Source organism: Manacus vitellinus, unplaced genomic scaffold (genome assembly GCF_001715985.3).
Source record: "Manacus vitellinus isolate BGI_N305 unplaced genomic scaffold, ASM171598v3 scaffold_57_pilon, whole genome shotgun sequence".
Taxonomy (NCBI): domain Eukaryota; kingdom Metazoa; phylum Chordata; class Aves; order Passeriformes; family Pipridae; genus Manacus; species Manacus vitellinus.
The window spans coordinates 68,958-80,019 of record NW_021940666.1 but is presented as its reverse complement, the minus strand read 5'-3'; the positions used below and the strand labels follow the sequence as shown (position 1 = coordinate 80,019).

General features: G+C 43.6%; 1 protein-coding gene across 1 annotated transcript; it reads left to right on the top strand.

Moving 5' to 3' along the window:
* Positions 1–569: 569 nt before the first annotated feature.
* Positions 570–9,570, top strand: DEPDC7 (DEP domain containing 7). Its single transcript, XM_029963252.1, has 10 exons — positions 570–1,017; positions 1,739–1,807; positions 2,857–3,244; positions 5,170–5,300; positions 6,184–6,373; positions 7,166–7,380; positions 8,445–8,587; positions 8,763–8,888; positions 8,983–9,061; positions 9,237–9,570. The coding sequence occupies exons 1-10, from the start codon at positions 570–572 to the stop codon at positions 9,449–9,451; spliced, it is 2,004 nt and encodes a 667-aa protein (XP_029819112.1). The 3' UTR covers positions 9,452–9,570.
* The last annotated feature ends 1,492 nt before the right edge of the window (positions 9,571–11,062 follow it).

The window sequence follows — 11,062 nt, the reverse complement described above, 5'->3', positions numbered from 1 at the left end:
AGAGACTGTGGGAGCTGGGCCTGCTTAGTCTAGAGAAGACTGAGAGGGGATCTCATCAGTACATATAAATCTCCCAAAGGCAGGTGCCAAGAGGATGGTGCCAGCTCTTTTCAGTGGTGCCCAATGACAGGACTAGGACCAATGGGTCATAAACTAAAACACAAGAAGTTCCACCTCAACACAAGGCAAAACTTCTTTCCACTGAGGATGGCAGAGCACTGGAGCAGCCTGCCCAGGGAGGTCGCGGAGTCTCCGGAGACATTCAAAACCGACCTGGACGCGTCCCTGTGTCACCTGCTCCGGGTGACCCTGCCTTAGCAGGGGGGTTGGACCGGACCATCTGCAGAGCGCTCTTCCAACTCTGGGCATTCTGTGATTGTCCAGGAAACGAAACCGCGTTGGCGGACGGCCGGGCAGTGCCCGGGAGGGTCGGGCAAGGCCGTCGCTGCATTTTGTGCCCCGGGCTCGGGCACCTCCCCCGGGCGTGGGCGCGGCAGCTCCGCCCCCGCGGGTCCCTCCCTGAGCCGCGGGCCCGCCCGGCGCGGCACATCCGCGGGACGGCGCTCGCCATGGCCCGGTGCGGGAGAAGCGGCGCCCTGAACTCAGCGCCATCTGCAGCCCCGCCGCCAGCCCCCGGTCGGCCGGGAAGCGGGAATGAGCTGCGAAAAATAGGGAGCAGGGAGCGGCTGCCCGCTACCCGGGCGCAGTGGACGGACGGGACGGGACGGGTCGGGGACGGGCTGCTCCGCCCTGGGATGGGGCGGAGCCGTCCCGCTCCGCGCCGGAGCCCCGCCGGCTTCAGCTCCGTGTGGCGCTTTCCCGCTCCCGAGGTCAAAGTTGGCCGCGCTCCGGACCCGGGAGGCGCTTCCGCACGGGGGCCCCGTCCGGGATGTGCCGGCACCGGAGCAGCTCCGCGACGGGGAGAGACCCGGGAGAGCCCGGAGCTGCGGGCGGGGAGGGTGACAGGGCAACGCGGGGCAGCTGCGTGGCCGGAGAGCGGGTTGAGGTTAAGAGCAGGTGGCGCTCACTGGGAACTGGTTTTTGGTTTTCTTTCCTGCCTTCAGCACTTTAACTTTGTGGGAACTTGTATCCTTGACGCCGCGCTCGTACCTCCCTCAAATCTTTTCTGTGGCATTATGTGTGTGTGTAAGGAAGAGGTGATAAAGCCGTGGTTAGTAGTAAAATTACTGCAGGTCGTGTGTGTTGATGTTTATTTTAGCAACAGAACCCAGCGCTGGTGTGTATTTGGTGGTGTCGGGCTTGGGCTGGTTTTTTTCCTTCCAAAGAGGTCAGTCTGCTGTTCAGGTGTAGAGTTGGAAGTGAATTCTGCATTCTGTTAAGTTTCCTCTGCGTTCTGTTGAGTTTGCTCTGCCTGCCTGAAGGTGTCATCAGGTTAAAGTACCAGCAAGTGTGTGTTCCTTGTCTGTCTTGTACGTTTAAAACTTCAGAAATTGCTGGTTCTGAGAGATTGCTACCTTGGCTGGCTCAATGCTGTGCATTAAAAAGCTTTTCCCCCCCCCCCCCCCCATGACATGAATCTTTTCAGAAAGATAACTAATGCTGTCCTTTATAAGTGTCGGTGTGTTCAAATTATATTGTGTTCTCTGCTTCCCCATCAGTCTTTACTGCCTCTCTACCTTCCTGCCTCTCCGTGCTAATTTGCTAATTTCTGGGCTTTCTGGTAGATGGAGATCAGCTGGAAACACTGGTGCTCCAAACTGGAATACAATTCTCTAAGTAAAGCCACTTCAGACTAAACAGAACAGGAAAAAAAACACCTCCTGCATCTCTGTGGAAAATGCTCATGGTAATATGTTCCAGAAGGAGTTGCATGTTGTTTTTTTTCAAACACTGCATGGCACTGTTAATTCATTTGGTTTGAGGTCTGTCACAATCCCAGATGGCTTTCTGTAGGATTGCTGCCAGCTCTTCATTCCATATTTTATCCTTCAGCTTTTGATTTCCCTCTTCTTCCTCTGTTTCCTGTCTTACTAAATTATTCATCTGACTTACTGAAAAACATGTTTTCTAATTCTAGTCTCTCTGGTGGCTGCAGCCCTTCCCAGTTAGGTGGCACCTGTAAACTTTGTGTGTTTTCAAGTCCTTGTGGAGGCTGAGTGTAGCCTCCGGTCAAACTGTTGGCTGCTGGCATGTTGCTCTAATCAGACTGGTAAATGAGTAATAGTTCAGTGGCTTTACTGGGGGAGGGAAGGCTCAAGGAAGTGGCACTGAGCACACAGAGCCAAGGTCTCAGCGGGAGCTGTGGTGGCAGGACCTTGTTTGGTGGGACAAGTGTCCAGTGAGTGGTGTCTTAAGAGAATCCTCGAACTTGTTAGTGATGTGCTAAGCACTCATATTAGGTAGCTTGTGTGTGCACAATCCTGCAGGAAACAAGGTTCTGATGTGTCTCTTCATCCCTGCTTCCCTCTTCCCTGCCCAGCTGCTGGTGTTAGTAGAGGAACTAACAGGGCAGTTACAAGTACTTACAGCTGGTTTATGGTTGTGGGACACGTGTGCCTAGGAGTAGGTTCTGCAAGTGTAACCATATGGTGACAGAGGGACACACAAAAGGACAGTGCCAGAAAGAGAGGCTGAAAAAAACCAGGAACTCATGGTAAAAAAGCTTTAGGCTGATGTAGCCAGAGGAACCACCAAAGAGAGAGAGAGACAGCAGCACACAGCAGACAGACCTGCTGAGGAAGTCACAGAGTGCTAACGCATACGCAACCCAAGCCAAAGTGGAAGTCTCAAAGATTTTTTAAATCCTTAGGAGATTCATGAAAGCTAGGAGCCAAAAAGGGGGCTGTTCTGTTCTAGCTGCAGCATGAATTCGGTCTTTGTTGTCTCTGTTCTCAGGCTTTAGCTTGGCGCAGAAGCCGTTTGGAGCGACGTACGTCTGGAGCAGCATTATCAGCGCTCTTCAAGCTCAAGTGGAAGTGAAAAAGCGCCGCCAGAACCTGAAGTGCCACCATGACTGTTTCATTGGCTCAGATGCTGTGGATGTTGTCTTTGCCCATCTCCTACAGAACAAGTATTTTGGGGATGTGGATATTTCCCGTGCTAAAGTAGTGCGCGTGTGCCAGGCGCTGATGGATTACAAAGTATTTGAGGCTGTTTCAACGAGGGTCTTCGGGAAAGACAAGCGGTCTGTGTTTGAGGACAGCAGCAGCAGCCTCTACAGGTTCACAAACGCCTCAAACCAAACAGAATTCGACAGAGACTACCTGCAGTGTACCCCACAAAGGTTAGTGCGTGGGGTGTGAAGGGAAGAATTTCTTTACAGCAGGAAAATGTTAAGTGTTCCGGGGGAGAGAAGGGAAAACCGCTGTACAATTGCAGGACCTAGAGGGGGAAAAAATAGATACTACGCAGATGAGATGTTTGTGGGTGGAAGACAGGTAGGAAACAGCAATTTGAAGAGAGTAAATCACTCAACCTGCATAGTAACTTGTTTTCTGTGTCTGTTATCACATTGCCTTGGGGGAAGGAGGTAGGAGGGTAGAAATTAAGTGTATATTGATAGTGATCTAAGCCCATATAACCAACTGGAATTCAGGTGCATCAAACAGGATAATGCAACAGAGCAATCTTCAGTCACTGCATATCTGACTCTGGCATAAACCAGTAATCCATGCATTTTTTAAAGAAAAATTGTTTCCCCCTTTCATCATCTTTGCTTCTCTACACTTCAAATTTGGCTTTTCTTTTAGCCATTTCTTTATGCATATATGACTTCTTCCTAGGCTAGGTGGCAGGCTGTTTTGCTGTTGTGCTATTGCACACCATCCTAGAACCAGAGGGAAGGGCAGTGGTGAGGTTTTGTTTCCCTGTCTCTTTAGGAGTGGCCAAAGAAAACCCAGGTACTAAGTAAACCCTCACAAAGCAGAGCACATGCTATGTAGATGCCACTTTGCCAAGTAACTTCCCTTGAACTATTTTTGAGTCTTCATCTCTGCACATAGTCCAGCATATTCTTACAAGCTCCACTGATGTATTAAATACAACAGCTTTAGCAATATGCACTTTTGAAAATTGCAAATATTATTGACCTGAAAAAAACCTTCCTTATGTGACCAACATGTTAATGAGAGTAGCAGACGTGAACTTGAAGGCATCAACCCTGATGAAAAAATTATAGAAACAGACAGAATAAAAGTAATTCCTTGATCCTGCTTCTCCTCTCTGGACCACTAACTCTTGTTGTGTACTAAATCAAAGTCCCAAGTCTTTATTTGGAAAGAGGAGAATTTGTGAGAAATTAAAAACACTTTAATCAAGTGTGGTGTTTAAAAATGTTTTCATCATAAGAATTGTTAAAGTAGACTTAGAACCTATTGGACAAACAGTCATTAAACATGAGTATTCATGTTTTATTAGTGTTGAATGAAGGTGGTTTTCTTTCAGGCAGGGCACAGATGCATTGGGTTACATTTCTTCATTTAGTGAAAGGAACAGGTCCATTGATCTGTCACATCCATAGTAAAGACAGTGGGCATCAGAAGGATTTTTGCAGTGTCCTAAACCAAAGAAACCCTGGGAGTTGAAATTAAATAGACATGCTTGGAGAAATGCTAATTTTGTGGCTGGAGCAGTAATTCTGTCTACTCCACAGCCTGTGTAAGCAGCTGGGAGAAGAATTGGCCAGCACACAGAAGCAGGTGACAGGTTTCTGAAGGCTTCCATTAGCTGAAGGCATGAACAAGCCCCATAACTATGGAGCAATCACCTCCTTGGTTTTTCAGGAACATCACTAAATTTTTGTCCTCACTTCGCTATCATGGATAATGCCTTAAAACTCTGGAAGTTCTGAGGGGGGGAAATCTTATTTGGGTTTTGAAAATTAATTTCCCCTGCTTAACCACTTATCCTCTTAAACTTTCTCTGTGGTAATTGAAGTAACCTGCTGATGACAGCTGTGACAAGCTCCAAGGGAGGAACTGTGCACACAACTGTTATATGCAATTAATTCTTTAAGGTATTATATATTCTCCTGGATGGACAAAGGAAGTGTCAGGCAGCAGAGAAGAGGGGGAAGATAGTGTAAATATCTATATAGGAGAGAACACTTTTTAATCTTGGGACAGTTATTCATATCTATATGTTGCATGATACGTTTGGTTATCTATATGTATGAATATAGTTATATATAAAAACTGTTTTTAATCTCAGACACGAGAGGAGCATGTTGTTCCACTCCACGCCTGTCAAACCGGAAAACTTGGAGGATCTTTGGGAAAACCTGAGTCTAAGGCCTGCAAATACCCCTCAAGTAAACATCTCGGATAGTTTGTCCCGCCGAGGTAAGCCAAATAGTGTCACAGTCATTTGTTTGTGGGAGAAGGAAGGTAAATCTGTAGGACTGGAAAGACTTATGCCTGTCAGATTGGAGAGGGAGACAAACTGAGTCTCACAGTATTTTGTTTTGAACACCATGTCATGAAAAGGCAAATTACATTTGTTGCAGACTTGCATTTTACCTTTCTATTTGACAAGAGCCATCATCTCTAGTTTTTGTGGAGAAGAACACCCAGTGTGTAGAGCTTGATTTGAGTTAGGAATGTTCTTCATAGTATTCAATTACCTGCACTGCTTCTGTGCTTGACTTAGTCATGGCCAATAGTCTACTGCCAGCTAGAGCTCCTCCCTGGCTTTTGAACTCTCTTATCTGCACATCCAGCACTCCTTCAGTAGTGTGTGAAACCGTTCTTGACAACTCATGTCGTCCCTTTTGGATTAAACTATGATCTAATGTGGTTTTTTCCCTTGGTTAAAAACGCTAATGCATCCTAGAAACTGTGGTTTCATCACAGGGAAACATCCTAGGAAGCTGTGATAAGGACAGTGTCACTATTACACCTTTTTTTTTTTTTTTGATATCTTATCTAGAACAACGATTGTTTGCAAATTAGAGCACAAAGAATGTAAGGCACTTCAAACTTATCCAAAAAGCAGTTCTCTCACACTTGTAGTTAAGTAAACAAATGGGTAATTCTTGCCTTTTGTGGTGATAAAAGGCACTTCAAGGTGATAAGGGGCCACACTCTTTGCTACTGTAAATCTCTATTTTAGTAAAATTAGTCTGGTAGGTTAGGCCTGATGGGAGGAAGGGGAGTTGTCCTTTTCTCATAATCTGTTTTTGCACTTGCTGAGTCTCCATGTGCTTTGTGTATCCACCCTTCCCAGTTATTAATGAAGTGTGGCAAGAACAAACAATTGCTCGTCTGCTGCAGCTGGTCGACCTTCCCCTCCTGGAGTCTCTGCTGGAGCACCAAGAGATCAGACCTCAGCTCCCACAGCCAAGGAAGGGAGCTGGGTATGTCATCACAAGCAACTACCTAGACAGAGAGATCCTCAAGGCTTTCAGTGACTCACAGTGAGTATTCATTGCTCTCCTCTGCAGGTTTGTAAGACTTTCTGCTTCCATGGGAATGCAAAGCATAGTTGATCTTTGGGTAGAAATGTAGTGGTCTCAGTCCTGCCAGAAAGGACTGAGCAGGCACTTTGCTCCCTGTTGGACTTGACTGGAATAACTGGTAAATAACAATTGCTTAGCTCTAAGCCAGAGTAGTGGGATAATTTCTGCTGCACACTGGAATGGTTTTTGAATGCAATGATGGTATTCAGAGGGGAAATTCTTTGCTGCATTGAGGGAAGAATAGAGCTTTTTACTACCAACCTGAAAGTTTTCCCTAAAGCATTACTTTTGAGGAAATAGTTTAGTTCCTCCTACTATATTAAAAGAGCCAAGAATGCTGAACTTGAAACTGTGCACAGAGTTAAAAATATTGTCTGAAAAACTTTTACCAGTCTAAATCAGATCAAGGTTCATGTTTCTGTTTATCTAGCAATACTTACGTCCTTATCTCACAGTAGAGGACATCACTGACTTCAGGTTTAACTGCTTGTGACTGTTTACCTGTGTGGGTTACTAATTCTTCATCTTGATTAAATACATAACAAAGAGGTATATGACTATGATCCACCTGAGTGTGTCAGGTAAAGTGTCCTGTGTGTGTGAGAATTTCTAATGTATTTAAGTACTTACACATGCAGTTTTCAGTGGGATGGAGAAACCAGTCTACCTGCTTTCTGTGGAAAGCAAAGCAACCAGCTCTGAAAGGCACCTGTAGGCAATGCTACAAACCTAAACCCCTCTGTCTTCCAGGACAGACGAATGGCTCTCGGCAGCAATAGATTGCTTGGAATACCTTCCGGATCATATGGTGGTGGATATTAGCAGGAACTTGCCTGATCAGCCAGATCAAGCAGATACATGGAAACTGCTGCTGTTTGACAATATTGGTAGATACTACAGCCAAAAAAAGGAGCCGCTGTTAAGCCACGCACCTGAAATCCATTTAGGAATTGCAGAGCTTTTAGGTAAGTAAAATAAAGCCGTGTTCCAATGCTTGTGTGAGATATGTATTGAGAAACTGAGTGTTTACCTCAGCAGCCAAGATCAAATATTGACTTCTGCAAGTAGTTTTTTTTCCTTTTCACTCCTAGCCATGAAGACTGTGCTTGATTTTGGTCCTGACTTTTATGCAGTTCTGTAATCTTTGCTTGGGTCTGTGTAGAATGGCTGTGAAAATGGAGCACTATAATTTGGTAGCAATTGGTATACGTGGAAGTTAAATATCCATGGGAAATGAAACATAAATATGGCCTAATATTAAATATTTATGCTATGAGAGCTAAACTGAAAGCTGTATAGATGCTTTGTACCCCATTCACAACTTTTCTTGTTTTTTTTTTTACACAGAAATGTTTCTTAAATTTTGCTTGGACAACATTTTAGAAAGCTTTTGATGTTTTAGTCCTCAATTAACATCTTATCCCTGTTCTCCATGTTTTTCATCCTATTTCTTGTTCCATGGGAATAGTTTATCCTGTTGGTGGGAATAGTTTGCATTTATATCCTATTCCTCCTGCCTACATGAGAAAGGGATGATATTAGTATAACCTACTTCAATTAAATAATTCACATATCTAAAATGGCTATTCTGCATAGTAAGGCAAATTAAAACTTAGCCAAGCTCTACAAAGTGGTTTGCAGTTAATTCCTCACACTAGCCTGTGTATTTAGAACATATTTCTCATTTTTTGGGAGATCTTTATTTCCACAACAAGAGCTCACTCATTTCTTTAACAGAACCATTTTCTCTTTGCAATATTTCACATCCCATTCAAGATGGCTGAACTGTAATTGAACTTAATTGCAAGTGAGCTTACTTAAATATCAGCCTGAAAGCCTGTATGTTGGATGTTCTCAGACTGTCTGCAAGCAGCTCTCATTAACCTGTGAGAAGTTTTTGTGAGAATTAATTGCTTAGTTTGACCAGTTCTGTGTAGAGAGATGAACATCTCTTCAGTGGATATTTAGGTGTTTTATTGCAACATTTATGTAAATAAATATGGCAATAGATACCCTTATCTCTCCCCAGTGAATGGGAAGATGGAGCAATCTTTAGAAGCTGTTCAGCTGTATTTGAAACTTCTAGACAGCCAAGTCAGGGAGGAGTTCAGGAGACTGTTGTACTTCATGGCTGTTGCAGCACACAATTCTGAGCTCAAACTACAGAAGGAGGTAAGTGTGTACTTAATAGATGCTTTACACTTACTGAAATCTAGAGGTCACAGACACTGGTAAGAAAACATGTTTGTAGCTTAAATAGGTGACTACAGGAAGAGCAATGACTCTGGAAGAACAATGGGGGAGACTAACTCTCTTCTTTTCGTCCTTAATTCATGTTGTTCTTTAGAGTGACAACAGAATGGTTGTGAAAAGAACATTCTCTAAAGCTATTATCAACAATAAAAACTTATCCAGAGGGAAGACTGACCTCCTGATCTTGTTCCTTGTGGACAACCAAAGAGATGTGTTAAAGGTAAGAGCTAGAAAATGACCAGGTTTTGGCTAATCTTGTATGCCTATGCAGAATTGCCTTTTCTAAGATGCATTGTCATCTCTTTCTCTTCAAGATCCCAGGGACTCTGCATAAGATGGTCAGCAATAAACTGCTGGCTTTGCAGAAAGGCCAGGATCCCAGTAAGATAACAGGTAACAGTTCAAACTGAGCTTTTTAATCTCGTCATGCACCCAAAACGAGAAATAGGTGATGCAAAAAGACTTGGTGTAATGATGACTAATTTGACTCTAAAGGAGGATGGGTCTGTGGAATCCCTAGGGTGGCTGAGTGTGGTGTTAGCTCTGAATGTCTCTTGTTTCCTTTTAGGCTATACCTTTTGCCAAAAACTTGATGAAAGAGAGTATCGCTCCAATACGGAGAAGACCACGAGAGATGAGCTGTTGTCTCTGTTGAAAGCTATCGATGAAGACTCAAAGCTCTCTGACAAAGAGAGAAAGAGACTGCTAGACCAGTTTCATAGTAGTAATCCAAGTATTTTTATGCAGTATTTTGGAGACAGAGTTACTAATATGTGTGTGTGAGACTTTAAATAGAGATTACTTTGTATACTCCAGCATTGAAAACACTAATATATTTGTAAATTTTTGTATTCATGTATTGTGCCTAATAAAGTTATTTTGTGGAAATGGATGGAATGTATTCAGTTATTACCAAAGCCAACAGTACAACAGTAGCCTTTATTTATAGCTTAGCTTTTCTCATTCTTAATTGCTATCGGATCAAAATAATCCTTCCTTTTCCTCACCTAAAGCCAAGTCTATTGACTCCCTCTCTTCAAATATCAAAATTCCTGAGGTGGAAGACACCATGAATGAGATGTCTCTCTCACCTTTTCCCTCAGCACTGAATCTTATGCTGAACATTTTTTTTCTAATTTGCCTTGCATTATGTGACTGACACGTAGCATTGATCTTTGCCTTGCTGTGTAATGGACAGAGCTGAAGAACATCTCCTGCTTGATGTTCCACAACTTTCCTTCAAGCTTGCCAGCTAATGATACTGTCTATGTGTATGACAAATTACTGTGCTGTTTTAAGCTAAAATGGCACCATATTGAGGAATTGGCTGTCCTGTGATGGTAAAGATATTCTGGATTTTTGAATCAGTCTGGCTTTGGTTGCCACAGGATGTACTGTTTATGACTGGTTATCTTCATCCCTGCAGTGTTTTGCTCTGACTGTAACTCTTATTGATGGCACCAGCTGTAATTAGAAAAGAGCTGGAGCAGAGGAAAGGCCTTTGGCTTGTCTTGTGGCTGTATAGTTTATCTGTGTCTGGTCTACGGTGGAAATCCCAAGCTTTGCAACACAGGCAACTGCAGGCAGATATAGAGCATGATTAGAGATCTAATTTTGGCTCTTGTGGGGTTATCTTTGGGATGATATCAGCCAAACTTCGTTACAGCTGCTGTTGAAAGAGATAACAAATTTTGTTCCATTTCTGTTCTATTCTATTTGGGAACAAAAGCTAGTTTAATTATGACAACAAAGTAGAAATAACTGTTACAAGCACGTAGTGATCTGATTTTTAAGAACACAGCCCCATGTGAGATACTGTAATGTCTCCCTAAGTAACTCTTCAGTCATTAGTGGTGTGTGGTGCCCAAATGCTTTCTGTGAGACAGAGCTGAGGGCTTGGTGTGCAATAAGACAGTGTGTTACTGTGTCCTGATGGGGGATGGATGACAAACGTGTGAAAACCTTATTCTAGTCGGTTAGAAAGGACTTCTAAAAAATGTCCAGTTCTAGTAGTGGAGGGGGGGGGAGTATAACCCCTTTTTATTAGTTATATTTCGTAGTTCTTAGTCTTAACTGAAAGCTTTCTATTATAAATGTACTTCCTCAGAACAGTTGGCTTAACTTACACTTTAAAATGTGGGGGTGGAAAGGCAGTTCCTTGTTCTTAGGAAAAATATGTTAAAATAAGTTACTTATGGCGCTGCATTGGTTCCCCCTTCAGCAGAAGCGTATTCCCTTTCTAACTCCTCCCTAATGTAACATCGTGGTTAAGAGGATGTGATTTCTATCTTGAAAATGAGTTCCTGCCTGTGGGCATTGCCTGCTGCAGTGAGAGTTCTGAATTACAGATCCTGCCCTGTGAGTTAGTGAGCTGGCTCTGCTGCCAAGTTTGCT

Bases quoted from the DNA above. Each gene is read 5' to 3' on its own strand.
- DEPDC7 (XM_029963252.1), top strand. From the start codon at position 570: ATGGCCCGGTGCGGGAGAAGCGGCGCCCTGAACTCAGCGCCATCTGCA. The intron at 1,018-1,738 runs GTGGCGCTCACT...CAATTCTCTAAG, and splicing joins CGGGTTGAGGTTAAGAGCAG to TAAAGCCACTTCAGACTAAA. The intron at 6,374-7,165 runs GTGAGTATTCAT...TCTGTCTTCCAG, and splicing joins AAGGCTTTCAGTGACTCACA to GACAGACGAATGGCTCTCGG.